At 38.6% G+C, this 15,880-nt stretch overlaps 3 protein-coding genes across 8 annotated transcripts in view; 1 reads left to right on the top strand and 2 right to left on the bottom strand.

Moving 5' to 3' along the window:
• The first annotated feature begins 3,807 nt into the window (after positions 1-3,807).
• On the top strand, positions 3,808-6,609 carry LOC104811970. Its single transcript, XM_010538866.2, has 2 exons — positions 3,808-4,122; positions 4,872-6,609. Exons 1-2 carry the CDS (start codon positions 4,030-4,032, stop codon positions 6,249-6,251), a joined length of 1,473 nt encoding a protein of 490 aa, XP_010537168.1. The 5' UTR covers positions 3,808-4,029; the 3' UTR covers positions 6,252-6,609.
• Positions 6,610-7,366: 757 nt separating this feature from the next.
• Positions 7,367-11,735, bottom strand: LOC104811971. Of its 4 annotated transcripts, XM_010538868.2 has the most exons (12): positions 11,527-11,735; positions 11,227-11,348; positions 10,714-10,909; positions 10,324-10,460; positions 10,148-10,192; positions 10,008-10,061; positions 9,363-9,467; positions 9,052-9,255; positions 8,837-8,922; positions 7,862-8,733; positions 7,635-7,776; positions 7,367-7,545 (listed from the first exon to the last, which is right to left on the bottom strand). In XM_010538868.2, exons 3-12 carry the CDS (start codon positions 10,889-10,891, stop codon positions 7,377-7,379), a joined length of 1,992 nt encoding a protein of 663 aa, XP_010537170.1. In that variant the 5' UTR covers positions 10,892-10,909; positions 11,227-11,348; positions 11,527-11,735; the 3' UTR covers positions 7,367-7,376. The 4 variants fall into 4 exon arrangements, with proteins under 4 accessions (XP_010537170.1, XP_010537172.1, XP_010537171.1 ...); XM_010538870.2 differs by lacking the exon at positions 11,227-11,348 and having other exon boundaries at positions 11,605-11,735; XM_010538869.2 differs by lacking the exon at positions 11,227-11,348.
• A 231-nt stretch (positions 11,736-11,966) lies between these two features.
• Positions 11,967-15,880, bottom strand: part of LOC104811972 — a 4,538-nt gene continuing 624 nt past the window's right edge. Inside the window, exons 2-12 of one of the 3 annotated variants that reach the window (XM_019202447.1) lie at positions 15,783-15,880; positions 15,313-15,396; positions 15,068-15,157; positions 14,582-14,874; positions 14,383-14,471; positions 14,166-14,269; positions 13,998-14,073; positions 13,814-13,889; positions 13,622-13,736; positions 13,008-13,539; positions 11,967-12,775 (exon numbers count right to left, since the gene is read on the bottom strand). In XM_019202447.1, the coding sequence (XP_019057992.1) occupies positions 12,160-12,775; positions 13,008-13,539; positions 13,622-13,736; positions 13,814-13,889; positions 13,998-14,073; positions 14,166-14,269; positions 14,383-14,471; positions 14,582-14,874; positions 15,068-15,157; positions 15,313-15,396; positions 15,783-15,880 (2,173 nt within the window). In that variant the 3' untranslated portion in view covers positions 11,967-12,159. Of the gene's footprint in view, positions 12,776-13,007; positions 13,540-13,621; positions 13,737-13,813; positions 13,890-13,997; positions 14,074-14,165; positions 14,270-14,382; positions 14,472-14,581; positions 14,875-15,067; positions 15,158-15,312; positions 15,408-15,782 lie in introns of all 3 variants that reach the window. The other 2 variants (XM_010538873.2, XM_019202448.1) reach the window with 2 other exon arrangements.

Genomic DNA, 15,880 nt, shown 5'->3' on the forward strand with positions numbered 1-15,880 from the left:
TATATATATATATATATCCAATAAATTATCATAACAAATTGTTCTATCTTACAGAATATTGGCTTTGATTGGTGTATGGTTAATTGTGTTATTATTATCATTTTCAATTGTACTAATTTTTATCATTCAACGATCGTCTAAATCAAGATCTTTTAACTAACCTATCCAATTTTTTTGCAGTCTACAAGTATATTATATTATCTTTAACTATTTTAATTTTAAAAACCCAAAATTTGTGAATTTAATAAACTCAACTCTATCTCTCAATTTTTTAAATCCACCCCTATAAACTTTTTTTTATATACACTCCTATAAACTTCACAGATTATTTTTGTTTTTACTGTAATTCATAATTAATTTACACTAGTGAGTTGTTTACAAACTTAATCTTAATACCGTGTTACACAATTTGGATTAAAATCTATATTTTATTATATTCCTGGTCGGATATATTAAACGGATATGTTGACATTATTGCTAGGTATACCTCCTTTTTTAAAAAAAATTGAAAAAGAAAATAATGCCAGTTAGACTGAATTATCTGTTTAGAAATACACACATTGTATAATAGACTAAAAAAAAATCCCCATATATTTATCTCTATTGATTTGAACTAAAGGATTCAAGTTCTGTTTGGAAAATATTGGAAGATTTTAAGTGAACGCGATTATTTTTTTTAAAATAATTAGATATATTAAAAGGTTTTTTTTAACCGGTATTTTGAATCGAGGTCCAAACTAATCTAAATATTTTATTCAATAAATTAAATGTAAATATAAGAATTCCCCTTAGCCTATAAAACATTTTCGTCGTTACCTTATAGGCTAAGGTCATAGGCTTGGATGTTTGATTCGATTCTTCATTAATTATTCCATGTCTTTTACACTTTTTTTTTTTAATGTCATGTTCAATGTCTGAGTAGGTAACCATGTGAATGCTAGTGCATCACCAACGTGGGCTGCGGATAATTATAACTAGTTGTTAAGATGTTAAATTTTATATTAATAACCGAACTTCTAATTTTTTTTAAAATAAATACGTTAATTTTAAAAATTCCAAATAAATACATGAACTCTTTCTAATTCATATATTATATGTTGAACTTTTTAAGAACAATTAAAATAAATTACGAACTTTTAAATTATTCCTAAAAAATAGTTATAAAATTAAATATTAAACTTTTAAACGATTCCCAAATATCACCATAATATGATGTTTTTGAATTTTTTAAAAAAAATAGGTTTAATATAAAAATTAAGAAGAGTTCGTACATTTTTTGGAAATTTTAAAATTCATGTATTTAGTTGAAATTATTTTTTATAAATTATACTATTACCCTAATATATATATATATATATATATATAATTAGTTATTGAAAATTTGAAGAATATTATACCAAAAAAATTGGAGGAATATCTTATACAATTACATATTAAGAATAAAATGGAGCATGGGCGAATAAAACCTAGCCTTGGAAATTTAAGTTAGTGACTACAACAGTGGATAAAGATGAAAGTGAAGGAATAAAGTTTGCATTCAGAAGTCAATGATAAAAATGTAAATATATCTACCTCGGTCAATTATCATATGGTTATCATTGTTGTCATTATCGCCATGATTATTTATTTAATATTGCTTCTGTTGGACTAGTAATAGTTTTTTGAAAAATGTATAATATTCTTTTTACTCACATGATTCATTAAAGTATATGATATAGTAATTTTAAATTACTCATAGTATAACTAAAGTTGAACTTGCAATGATAAACTATTTATAAATATATATATATATCATGAAAATTCAAGAAGTCTTTCGCGTTTTGAAAAATAAGGAAGTAATTATGTCTTTTAGATGAAACGGTAAATCCCCTAAAAGGCTGTCATAATGATGATACTAAACATCACATCACATGTATCTATAAAATAAAATTAAAGATTTCAAAGAACAGATGATTAAAAAAACTTTTTACTAACGCATAAATATGAATTCATCATCTTTAATAAAGGTTATCATTTTTTTGTTTAATATTACATGTTTTGATATCATTTTTTATATTTTATAATAATAATAATAATAATTATAAAATGAAAAAATTATATCAAGTTTTTTATTTTTCTACTACAGTAAAACAAAATATAAAAATTTGCAGTCTTGAATAGTACAAATTACATAAATCTAATTTTAAACTGATTAATTAGATCATAAGGTTAAATAATTTTCTGTAGAAATTTAAGTTTCTTATATTGGTGTTGTTGTACATATAAATATATGTGTGAAAAATTCTATTTTTTTTAGTAGTGTAATTTAGAGCTGAAATAAAAAAAAACACAAAATAGAACAAAAAGAGGGCATGTAGAAGCTGAAAATAAATAAAGTTAGCTTTTTCAAATAAAATAAAATAAAAGATGAGCAGAAAAATATGGAAAAAGTATACTTTTTAATGATGGAGGAAAAAGAAGAAGAAGAAGAAAAGGAAAGAAAAGGTTCAAGGGAGTCGCACGAACGAAAATGCATCCCACAAGAAAGTGTACACACGTGCGCAATATTTCCCATTATCACCAAAAAGCCCCAACCTTTTTGTCATTTCACTTTACCCCCTCATTTATTTTATTTTTATTATTTTGTATCCTTCAATTTTAAAACCACGACTCTAACAAATTATTCTTTATCTCGTGCACTGAAAAGATAGAAGGTCCAAAATACCCTATATTGGGTTGAAAATTAATTTATATAACAACCCTAGTATCCGAATTAAAAGAGAAAAAAAAGAGAAATATAAAACTATTTATTTTTTTTTGCTTAGATTGATTTAAATTTAAGTTAGAAGTTTATTTTAATGTGTAATGAATTTAGTGATTCACTATCAGTTCGTTAACGATACTTAAAACAAGTTTAATATCCCTTAAACACACCCAAAAGAAGAAATCAATGAATGCAATAATATACCCATTTAATTCCTTAATAGATGCTCCATGTTTTTTTAGACACGTGGGACGTGAGAGATCGAACGGTCAGGATATTACCTCACCTTGATCAGTCTCTGTCTCACGCTCTTGGTCAACTCATCGGACGGTCCACGTCATTCCTTTTCCTCCTACTTCCAAACAAAGGCACAAAAGGCCACCACACACACGCATATATGTATATATATAAGATAAGATATAAACTATAACATAGTTTTTTTTTAATAATAACACAAACACACATTAGAATATACCGTTCATATCTTATCTATAAACAACTTGTGTCATGTGGAATTTAATAATGTTTTCAGAATTTGATTTGACTTTTTAACTGTTGACAATTATATGGTTTTTTTAGCGCTATACTAAATAATATACGGTTGTAAGAAACATTATGAGATGGCAACGTAAATGCAAAATGTATAATATATATGGTCATACATTAAAATAAAAATTTAAATTAAATGAAAAAAAAAAAGTAATGGAATTCACGAGAATCGCGCGAACCGACGGAAGCGTCCACGAGGGACGAAGCATTTAGCTCACGAGTATCGCGACGCGAGTCATAACTCAGTGGCACAAACCGTAATTTTAGGAAAAATCGAGGGTAATTCCGTCATACAAGACCATTCCCTTTTTTAAATCAGGCAAAAACTAAAAAAAAGCCATTTGTATTTTGTCCGCATTGGGACTCTCTCTCACGATATGCGTTACTCTTCTCTCCTTTTTTATTGTTTCAAATTGTTTAATAATATAAATAAATATTTAGGGAGGGGAAAATAAAAATGGGCGAATACGAAGCGCGTGGGACCCATTGGTCTAAATGATGACGTGGCAGACTCTCGTTGAAAATTGAATGAGAACTGGGAAAGATAACGACCGGAGAGAGACTGGACCCCTTGAGGAGAGAGAGGGAGACGGCTCATCCATCGTAATAAAGTCAGTTTTTTTTTTCTCTTTTATTTTTTTACTTTCGGATTTTCTCGCGAGAATCTGCTCTGGTTTCTGCGGAGATCGGAGTGTTGGAGTACTGAATCTGGATGTGATTTTGTCGGTGAATCGGAGATGAGGAACGTGAACAATACCGTCGAGACCGTGAACGCCGCCGCAACCGCCATCGTCACCGCCGAGTCCCGCGTTCAGCCGACGGCGGTCCAGGTAGCTGTCTTCTTCTTCTCTATGTGTGAATTCATGCTGAATTTGTTCTCTTTGCTATTTTAGATCAGTGTCGTTGCATTTTCGGTGGATCTTTTTTTTTTTTTGTGAATCGTGATCCCGAGATTTGCAGCTTCTGTCTGATTGCTGAGAAAATGACTGATGCTGAGTGCGAGTTCCGGGATTTTTGGCGTTTGATCTGGTTTGGATATACGAGAAGGAAGTGATTTTGCCTTTTTTTTCGCTTTACCAGTGGAAGCTTCAGCATCTGTTACATGTTCTGCTAGATTTATGTGTTACTTTAATAATTACCGCGAAAAAGATGGAGGAAGATTCGCAATTGGATCCGAGTTTCGTGTTCGCCTCTATGTTTCCCTTTTCGGTTTCTCTCAAAGTGACAATCATCGATCGATGTAAGATTTATGCCGTCACGTGAGATGAAATCTCGGTGAACTTTTCCATGTTTCATTGCTTTTAGCGTTCTTTTTATGCTGTCCTCTTGATTAAGATTTGATAAGATGAAGCTATGATTTGGTTGGATTTAAGTGTATTGGATACGAACGATTTGCTTCGACTGGCTTTATCTTCATGATGTCACAAATGGATAGATTTGTATTGAATTCGTGTTTTGTTTTTCGCCTTTTCGAATTGAATCATATAAAATCTCCAAAGGTTTGTGATCATCATCTTGGTTAAAGAATCTTGTTTTGGTTCTCTGGCTAAAGAATCTTGTTTTATCTGCTTGAATGTAGAAGAGAAGATGGGGAAGCTGCTGGAGCCTTTACTCATGTTTTGGATCCCAAAAGAACAATAAACGGATCGGTCATGCTGTACTTGTCCCAGACCTGGCCGTACCTGGAGTCCCTGTGGCTACTATCCGAAACTCGACCACTTCAACTCCAATCGTTCTTCCCTTTATAGCTCCTCCTTCGTCTCCTGCTGGATTTCTGCAATCCGATCCTCCATCCGTGGCTCAATCCCCTGCTGGTCTTCTTTCCCTCACCATCAATACATATTCCCCCTCTGGACCTTCATCGGCCTTTGCCATTGGCCCTTACGCACATGAAACTCAACCGGTCACTCCTCCACAATTCTCCGCCTTCACGACAGAACCCTCCACCGCACCTTTCACCCCACCCCCCGAATCAGTTCACATGACTACTCCTTCTTCCCCTGAAGTGCCCTTTGCTCAGTTGCTGGCTTCATCCTTGGAGAGAGCTCGGAGGAATAGTGATGGGATGGATCAGAAGTTCTCGTCGTCCCACTACGAGTTTCAGTCTCATCAGGTCTACCAAAGGAGCCCTGGTGGTAATCTAATCTCCCCTGGGTCTGTGATTTCGAACTCCGGCACATCTTCTCCGTACCCGGTAAAGTGTCCCATCGTTGAGTTCCGTGCGGGTGAACCTCCCAAGCTATTGGGTTTCGAGCATTTCACGGCACGGAAATGGGGTTCAAGGTTTGGTTCTGGATCCATTACACCGGTTGGGCAAGGTTCGAGGTTGGGTTCAGGTGCTCTGACTCCTGATGGTGGAGGCCTCGGTTCAAGGTTGGGTTCTGGCTCAGTGACACCAATCACTGTTGGGATTTCAAGACTCAGTTCTGGAGCTATGACACCCGATGGCATATGGCCTGCACCACTCGAAGGCACTCTCCTGGAGAATCAGATATCTGAGGTGGCATCACTGGCCAACTCAGATCACGGGTCTAGGCAGGATGAAGTGGCAGTCGATCACAGAGTTTCGTTTGAGTTGACAGGTGAAGATGTTGCTCGTTGTCTAGCGAGCAAGCTTAACAGATCCGGTTTAGATGTTACACAGGACAGGGCAAAAAATGGTAACAAAATGGAGACAGAAGAAACATCTGTAGACAGACGAAACAGCTGCCATGGGGAAACTTCCGGTAATATCTCCGAGAAAGGGTATGGAGAAACAGAGAGCGAGCAGAGTCACAAGCTGAGATCTTTCTCGCTAGGGTCGAGCAAAGAATTCAACTTCGACAACAGGAAAGAAGAGATCCCGGAAAAGCCAGCGGTTAGGAGAGAGTGGTGGGCAAATGAGAAGGTAGCGGGGAAAGGCGATAGCCCGGGAAACAACTGGAGTTTCTTCCCGGGCTTACGCTCTGCTGTCAGCTGAGAAACGAAGAAGCTTTCCTTGCTTCATCCCAAATTCTTCTAACAAAACCTGATCATGTGTTTCAGATGTGGCGAGAAAATTAAACGGTAAGGTTTGGTCTAACAAAATATATATAAAAAAACGATACAGAAACGACGGTCCAATGAAGGGAACATTGAGATATACTGGTTATGATAAAATGGACATTCTCTGATAAATTGCTTCAACTTGATTTCGTCATACCAAACATTAGCCTTTGGGTATATACTATACACAATATATGTATATAGGAGTACTGAGCTGTGTGTTTCCTTTCCTTTCCTTCTTTGTAATGAAATACATTCAGATTTAGAAGAATATTTATCCCCCCATTCTCTTCTATGCGGATTCGTTTATATGGGTTTTCTCCTGACAAGAGCTTTTGGGATAGAGAGAGAGAGAGAGAGAGAGCTTGCATTTTTGAATTTCAGCGGCAGTAAAATTCTACAATTTAAGTAGCGGCTGGTGATGTATGTTGAGGAAAGTGTAGGTAATTTTAGGTAAAATTGTAGAGTTTATGTGGTCAGTCAGTCTCTCTGTTCGTTAAATTGACAAAAGTACGTTGGTGTCAGGCGAAGGGGGGAATTTCAACGGAGAATATGTAACCTTAAAAGGCAAACAGGAAAAATATAGAAATAGAATGTCACATAACACACACACACACACACACACATACATAAAAGAGATGTGGAAGTGTTGTCTTCTGTATAGATACATATATATATATATATATAGGGTAAGGGCGTCCGAACGCAGGGAACTGGCACGCGGGCCCAGGTGCGAGACAGAGAGCACCCAACTAAGGAAATGATATTTTGTCACAAGGTACAAAATGTGATAATACAATCCTAATGGGTAAAGAGAGACCAAATAACAAAAAAAAAAAAGATACCGAATTACTAAGCAAATTTTGTGTTTTTCTTTTAAACATTATGCGTTGATCTTGGATAACTCTACGATTGTTTTTGTTTTTCCTTTTTTTTTAAAAAGGAGCATTTGGTAATAAATGGTAATACATTCTCGAATGCTTCCACGCACACCCTAAACCCTAAACCCTAAACTCTATATTCTTCTCGACTACCATACACACACACACAAAGAGTAAAATTATTTACTCAGAAATAGAATAATAACGAAAGAGAAAACCATAGAAAGCCTTTTGACTTGCAATGAATTCAGTAATCCTCTCCCTGCGAGGCAAAGCAGAAAGGGGAAAAGAATGATGACTTTCTTTTTCTCTTGGGGGTTTTGTCTTCTGTTTTCCCTCGTGAAAAATCTGTCCAAGACTCAATAATATAATACTCTGTCGGGTATTACCTAACAAAACAGAAGGGAGATCACACACTCCTCAGTTTAGGAACGTACTTCATCTTGTTCGCAGCCTTGTCGGGTTTCACTCTCGACTTTGATCTGGCGATTACTACTACCTCTTTCGTCGGATCAATGGCGTCGTCCTCTTCAGACAGAGCCAATGTCACGTGTTCCACCGAAGTCGCCTCTTTCCATCCTGATTCACATTCAATTGAAACCATGTAAAACGGGAGATACGGATATGATAGTGCAACAGAGAGAGAGGGGGTTATAGAAGTTACTCTCTGCAAGAAATGCCTTTGCTTCGCAGATGTTGAACTGCAAGCTTCCATTATTCGTGATCTTTTCTTCGACATGTGATATGTTCTTGTTCCCGTTGCTTCCGAGAATCGAATCTTTGTCTGCATTTTCAATTTGTTTCGACGGTTTGGTTCCATGCCTGCTCACCGGCCTCCATATTTTTACAGCCGGTTGCTCTGGAAGAGGTTTCACCTGATCATTCTTTGTCCTGCCATCATCTTCACTGCTACCCGTCTGGTTGTTTCCTCCACCGCTTCCAATAGTTACAGATATTGACCCGATCATGACTTCGCTCTTCTTAGTCTGATCCGGTTTAGTTACAGACTCATCCAGCGATATAGATCTCGGGTTATCTGTTTTTCGGCTCCACACTTTAGCGGTGTTGACTATTGCTGATGCTCTTGTTTCTCTGTTAGTTCCATTCTTCGACATACCTCCAAGTTTCGGTACATGAGAACCCAGATTAGAGTGGAACCCATTAGGCATTTCCCGTCGTGATTTTGAAGGAACAAATCCACCCATTCGCCTCCGACCACCTTTCCTTTCCATGATACAGCCATTATTACCCAAACCATCATCATGAGCACTGTGGCTAACCAGTGCTCGAGTTTCGCAGTTTCCACTACCGTTTGTTTCCGAAGAATCCTCCATTGGAATTCCATCTGGTCTTTGTGCCTCAGAATTTGAAGCTACAGACAATGGACTTGATGACTCAGCTGGATCTTGCTGTTCCTCTGATGTAGTACTCCCACTATCCTTGGAATCTTCTTTCTGTTCGGACCTCTGTTCCTTCACTCTCTGTTCTCTCTGCCTGAGCTTCTTCCTCCTTTTCCTCTCCAGGAGTTCAGCTCGTCTGCTCCAAATATGATAACGATACATGAGAATCAATATATTGGCAGCAGTTCAGAGCTCGATCTGATAAACCTCAGGTTTCATGGAATGCTTTAAGAATATACCTTCTTTGAGCGGCTTCTTCCTCTTCAACCAGTAACTTCTGGCACCATAATGCTTCTGCATCCTTGTCAGCAAGCCATGCTTTAATCTGTGAATAAAACAGAAATTACAAGGAGTGATTATGAAAAGTCCTCCAATTTGGTACTTGAAGATTTCAATATACAAACACTAGTTACGCAAAACAGGAAGGAAATGGGAAACCAGAGAAAAGATTTACAAGTTTCTGTTCCAGAAGGAAGCTTGCGCAAGCAACAACATTCTTTGCCTCCAGTGCGCTTTTCCCAGTTTCACCATCAAAAATATATTTTTGCATCGATGCAGCCGCACCACACAGGAATGTTTTTTCACTAGCCTCATCAAGAATATTGAACAGTTCTTGCGAAGATACTGGAAATCTAGATGGTCTAGCCTGGATAATATCCTGCAAAGACAGCAACATATGTTGTCAGCCAGCCACAGGAAAAATTGGAGACGGTCTTATTGGAAAGAAAAAGGAGAAAATCATTGAAAGAAAGACGGAATCTGTACCAAAACGTCAGAACCAGCTCTAAGATAATATTGTGGCAGCGCAATAAATCCTGGTTTTTGAATAAGGGTCATTAATGCTGACTCAACAGATGACCCAGATACTTCCTGCAACAATCCAAACACACCATAAAGAATTAGAAAAAGAGAGTAAGCTAGAAAGAGACCATTGAGAGGTTCCCAGGCCATGTACAGCATGGATAAACCAACCAACACTGGCACGTCAAAAGACTCAAAACAGGAGTGTGGAGACAAGAAAGGATGTATGCAAGTGTAGGTTTCATATCGCAAAGAATGAGAATCCAGTCATGATAGCACTTGAGCTAAAAACTTGCTTTTGCTTTTAATTGATGTTCATTATGTGAAAATGATTCTATAACACTAATAAAATCAGGAAAAGAGATGCTTTGTGCATATGGTACCATGCCTTCCGAAGAAACCATATAACAAGCAATTAAGTGTTGATAATAAAGAATGCGACCTTTGACAGAATGTGACCAACAAGAATGCAACGTAGCATTGAGGAGACATGACCTGTTATGCCTAGCTCATCTTGTACGAGATGTTTGCCACATGTTTTCGCAGCTCAAGATAAATAATGCTTTTCACAAACAGGGGAAAACATTGATGAAAAGCATACAACACTACCTCCAGCGCCATGCCCTTCAATGAGAGAATCCCCTTTGCCTCATCTACAGAGAGCTGCAAACCAAGAAGATTAAACACAATCAGAAAGCAAGGGAAGAAATGCTCCAATAAGCAATAAATAACCAAACAGGGGAAATTACCTTATCCCAGAAGGCTCCCAGGATGTTCCTATCTTTGCCAGAATCCTGGATCACATGGACGACAATCTTCAGGTCACTCCACACAAAACAAAATAGAACTTGAAGCGAAGTCAAGTTGAAACTCGAAAGCAACTGGGACTGTGGAAGAAATAGAATCAGTTCCAGGCTATACAAACCTTGTCAGGCTTTCTTAAACGACGATGCAAGCGGCTATGTCTCCTGTAGTTAACAGGTGAACAAAATTCCTTAGAGCACTTCTCACACTTCTGCATTTGTACCTTCAAAGGGGTAAGCAATGGCCAGCCCGAGACCTCTGCCACACAATAGGAAATGATAAGGGGGGACGAATTCCCAGCAATCACACATATTCGTCTATCAAACTGCCCTAGAAAACTCAAAAGCAATAACATGATAAACCCTCTTCAGCCATAAGTAAATGTCGTCACCTAGTCCACTTAGTCCAATGTCATTTCCAGTAACATCATAAAAGAATTAACTCACAAGTAATTGATCAGTGCATACGCAATCCATTCAAATCCATGAGCTACTAGAGAGCTCGGTAATACCTGGTTGATCAAAGGCATGGAGAAGTTGGAACAACTGGACAGGATTATTTTCAGGCCTAGGGAAGGAAAGAAAGGGCTCCTTTCCAACTGCACGCCTGATGAGCATATCTAGAGAATCATTTCCATCTTGCTTCACCAGGTCCATGGAGTTATACGGGTTGGATTTTGCAATTGCCATCCACGCAAATGGGAAACACTATAAATATTCATCATGGTTGGAAATAACCGTTACACCTTGAGCAATATGCCACATGAACAAGCCACAGGAAAAGAATGTAGAAGACAAAGTCATATAATGTCTAGCAATTGAAATGAAACAGCATCATTAACCCAGAAACTCAAAAAACAAAATTCTTCAATATTCCTCGATAATGACCCATTACACTACTCTAATCCCTCAGAAATACTACAAATTTCCAGACCTAAAATCAACAATTCAATTCACTATGAATTGAGCAAAAGCAGAAAGTTCAATGTTCATCTAACAAAATCGATAACAGGTGTTGAACATACTTCAGTTCTTTCCCCGAAGAAATATATAAATCCATCAGAGGCAGCACAGATTTCGCATCAATCTTCACCAAAATTGATTACAGATTCCTTGTTAGTCCCTATCCATAGATTTTCGATGCCACCTAACAGAGCAAAACAGAAATTGGGATGACCTCGTTGAAAAAAACCATTTCAAGGCAGAGACAACTGAAACTTATTACGCCCTCGGAGTTCTCCGATGCGCACAAACGCGTGAATTTGCATCGACATACAAGTTTACACATATGAAATGGTTAAAAGTGTGGTCATCCAACCACGTACAGTAGAACAGTGACGGATTGAAAGGGATCGGTCGCCCAAAGGAAACAGAAATCACAGCGATCCCCGGAGATGACGAACCCGAGGATGAAGAAACGCCGGAGGGAGATGTTTGGTAGGTGAGAAAGCCGCCGAGAAAATCCGACAAAGTGATCAGACACGAACCCAGAAACGAGAGAAATCGCGAAGGGGAGACGAGAGGTAAGGAAGAAGAAGAACAATATATAAGGCGTAACAACCAACCCTCGGTGAAAACATCATTCGGCGACGATATTGACATTGCACGACTTTTATCCAACGCGCTTTGTCCGCGAGTCCCCTGCACGCTCCCGTGGTGTACATCAAATTGGGCCTCGAAAGGCCCACATTGTATGATATTGGGCCAAGTCTTCGGGTTTATTCATTTCCTCTTTTGTGACATGGTGTTTTTCTTGTATTGAGAACACAAAGAAAGGTCTATATGACAGACCGATTGATTTCTTACTGAGACATGCATCAAGCTGTAACCTCTCTAACTTGTATCCCAAGGAAGAACCTTTACAGTGACGTAAAGGGCAAGTTATGTAACCTCTCAAAATGTTCCTGGACAATTGTTAAGAACCTGCACATGCACAAGCACAAGGCAAGAATATAGAGCTACGTCCTCTTGAAGTTTTCTGCAAGTTTTCCAACTCCAACCCTAAATTCCTGGGCCGTTCGCTTCAAACCGTCCTTCGTCGTTTTGCTCAATTCCGATACGCCTTTCTGAGCTTCTTCCACAGTCACCCTTCTAATCTCGTCAACCCTACGGCTCGTTCTTTCCTTCAGCTCCTCCGTCTTCACTTTCAGTTCTTCGGCTTTCTTCCCAATTCCACGGATACTTTCTTCTGTCTGTTTCTTCAGTTCTCCCGTCTTTAAGCAAGTTTCCGCTCTCAATTCTTCGGCTTTGCTACCGATTTCACATATATGTTCTCTCAGGGACGATAACAGGAAGCGTATCTTCTGTATGATGAGGTGGATCAAGTCTCTGGACTTCAATCCTACGGCTCTCGCCATTAGCTTGAGCTTCCTGATCAGATTTCGAGCTCTGTTCATGGTCCCGTCAATAGAGAATCGTTTTCCTGCGTTGACCCATGTAGACTTGGCTGTGGTCTGTTCATGGAGGTCACTATCGACGACGACTCTGATACCGTGCTTTTCCCAACGTCCTCTCGCCTCTTCTAACACTTTTGCTTGCTCTCTTGCTCTTCTAGCTTCATCCTCGGCCCAATCCCTGTACAATATAATGGACATTAGGCGGTGGTTCAGGTTTTCGAGGGAAAATCCCAGCTACAATCAAGAATTTTCTTCTCCAAAACAATGCTGCATTATTTGATCATTTTTTACAAGAAAAAAATTGGTTGTGATCAATGTTACTATGATGAGTTTCATTTCTTGAGTTGAAACTCATGTCAGTCTAATTTGGTTGGGTAAAAGAGGAGATTTGAGTTGATAATGTCATTAACCTGGCCATAGACAAAGCATTCCTTTCGACCTCGAGCTCGTGTTGCAACCGAAGAATTTCTCGGTTCTCATCTTCGACTTGCTTTTGTAATCTGTCAAACCTCTCTTTCTCATACGATATCTCTGTCTTGTTATTCACAACGCCCTGAAGTAGCTCCTCGAGCTCATTCCTTTGCCTAGATAGATCCTCCATTTCTGTTTCAATTGCCGTTCGTTCTTCCTCCAGTGCAAGTGTTTGCTCTTGCTTTTGAGCTCTTAGTTTCTCCATATCCAACTTGGCTTCTTCAGCCATTTTCTCCACAGCATCAACTTTTCCCTTTTCTATTAAAAGGTCCTTCTCGAAGCTAGCATTGATATCATTCTCAACTTGAGTAACTAGGGAATTATGAGCAGAAACCACATTTTCAGCCATGGACTCTGCTTCAATACGAGCTAGTTCCTCACTGACCATGTCAAAAGCTTGACCCGTGGCGAGAGCCACAGCAGCTTGGGCTTTTGTTACTGCTTTACACGGCTGAAACAGTCTTGTACAACCTATGACAGATACAAGGCTTCTGTAATTGAGCTTTAATTTGGAGCGTCAATGATTAGGTTGGTTCAGAAATAATCAACTTACCGAAAGCAAGTGGTGTTATTCCCTGTTCTCCGGCGGAAAGATCAGCTATAAGGGCAGGCCATGCTTCCGGGTTTATCTTATCAATGTCGAGGAAACCAGAAACTTGGTACAATTTCTGAAAGGCAAAGTGATCTGTAAGATTACGAAGCTCTAATGACTGAGCCCCGGGAAAAATAAAAGCACAGAAAGAACCTTTCTGTCAGCTTCTGGGAGCTGTCGGTTTTCCAAAGCCATCTTCCAACTCAAGAGATCCTGGCGTGAAAGAGGGCTGTAGAACAAAATGCTTGTGAATAGAAGATTGGATATTGAATAGCAAAATCTGTAGCAGCACATGGCATAAACACTTCAAGAGAGGACAAATCAATGTTGTGTCTACCTTTTGGGGAAGAACAAAAACTGGCCGCAATTGGGGTTAAAAAGTTTGCTTGAGATAAGTCCTGCCTCTGCCAAACCTTATAGCATCCAACAAGAATGAAGAAATGGCATGAAAACACAAATGTCTGCATTTGATTTACACTCCCGAAGCCTTAAATCTGATGATCACCTTGAATGAATGGAAAATCGGGATCCTCGGGTGTGATGTCATCGAATGCTAGTTCAGTGACATTCTCTATGTACATGGCAGGATACACTTTTGACACCATGCTCCTTCAACAAATCAAGGTGTTTGCATAATGCGAGGTTTAAGTTTCTAGAGACTGTTCTTATGATACAAGTCTTAACACCGATAGTTTTAATAGAAAGAAAACAGGATATAATACCGTAACAGAGCATTGCTTGCAGAAACCAACCAACGAGCAAACTCACGACGTGTGCATAAATCGTAAGGCAGAGCATCAGATTCAATAACCTGAAAGATAAATATGTTTCTAATTATGCAAGAAAAACAAAGTCACCCAACTCTTGTCACCTTACAAAATCACTGCATTACTAGAAATAATTTAAGAGTTCAAACAGTACCTTCAATGCCTGTAAAGCTGAAAAGATTTGACCATGAACTGGATCCACAGCCATCGGAGAAAGAAGCTTTACAGGATTTACTTGTGGAGCAGTGGAAGGAGCAGGTATTCCCTTACAAGTGAGAGAGCTTTGTTTCGTGCCTGAAATGGGAGAGCTAAGTTTATCTACCCCTTGCAGATCGGTAGATAATGCGTATATCTCAGCTGAGCCTTCTGATTCAGTGTTCACATCGTGATTTTCTTTGTTTGTGGATGTGGCTTTAGTCTTTGTGCCTGTGTCATCTGAAGACAAAACTCGAAAATCTAAATTAACGCCTGGAATGCGAAAACTTGTTAGGCATGCAAGCACAATGAACACATAGAAAGAATATCAATGGAGACCAAACACTTTCTTCTATATCTGGAACCCTAAATATAGATTCCCCAGTCAGCCTGAGATATAAGATGCATTTGTCTTGAAACCTCGAACTATATCCCGCATACCCACCTGTGCTGAATCGATCGCTTGAAGCTCCCAAGTCAGGAACCAACAGAACTTCCTGCTCAGCAACCATGGGTACCATCTCCTGTTTTAGCCCTATTCAACCGAAAACCGATGCTTCGCATGTCATAATACATTCCACAGAGGATTTTGCTATCTAATATCGACAAAATCATGCACGAAGTTCACGTTTCAGACAAGGCAATGGCCCCTGATTCTCCATATCCATTTATCTCCTCAAAAGTACATACTTGAAACATTGCTCCTGATGGACAAGGCCGCGACCACTAATCCAGCGGTAATAATCATCCCGGACGCTCCAGCTACCAGGGAACCTGAAAGCAAACTACTTTCGAAAAGTCATCAGCCCAAACCAAGAATTAGCTACTTAGAAATGGTATATTTTCCCCAAAGAAAAGAAAACAAATTTGCCGTTCTATCCATACAAGAGGAACTTTCACTATCTTCGTGTACAACAAATTCTCCAGTTTACTTCAAAAATAACAGCATTTCATTCTCGGATAGAAAAAAAACATGGAATTTGCATAAATTAGTGCACGAATGACAATCCAGTCGCATAATAAAGTAGTGTCAACAAAAAATGCTGCAAATTTCAGCCAAATTCAAGCTACATACAGCTAAATCCGACAATAGAATCTCCAAATTCCGCATTTCCACTCAATTTCCGATTAACCAAGCAAACCAGAATCAGAGCCCGCACCTTTCAACCAATTCCCGCCACTGGACTCGGTGGACTTCTCATCATCACCCGAATCCGACCACCCGTTAAAATGACCCGACCCGATCCACCCGCCAAAA

The sequence above is a fragment of the Tarenaya hassleriana genome, unplaced genomic scaffold (genome assembly GCF_000463585.1).
Source record: "Tarenaya hassleriana unplaced genomic scaffold, ASM46358v1 Cleome2, whole genome shotgun sequence".
In the NCBI taxonomy this organism is placed as follows: domain Eukaryota; kingdom Viridiplantae; phylum Streptophyta; class Magnoliopsida; order Brassicales; family Cleomaceae; genus Tarenaya; species Tarenaya hassleriana.

Excerpts from the sequence above, each read along its gene's own strand:
- LOC104811970 (XM_010538866.2), top strand. The coding sequence starts at position 4,030 with ATGAGGAACGTGAACAATACCGTCGAGACCGTGAACGCCGCCGCAACC. Across the intron at positions 4,123-4,871 it reads TTCAGCCGACGGCGGTCCAG|AAGAGAAGATGGGGAAGCTG; the intron begins GTAGCTGTCTTC and ends GCTTGAATGTAG.
- LOC104811971 (XM_010538870.2), bottom strand. The coding sequence starts at position 10,891 with ATGGCAATTGCAAAATCCAACCCGTATAACTCCATGGACCTGGTGAAG. Across the intron at positions 10,461-10,713 it reads CCATGCCTTTGATCAACCAG|AGGTCTCGGGCTGGCCATTG; the intron begins GTATTACCGAGC and ends ATTGTGTGGCAG. Across the intron at positions 10,062-10,147 it reads TGGGAGCCTTCTGGGATAAG|CTCTCTGTAGATGAGGCAAA; the intron begins GTAATTTCCCCT and ends CTTGGTTTGCAG.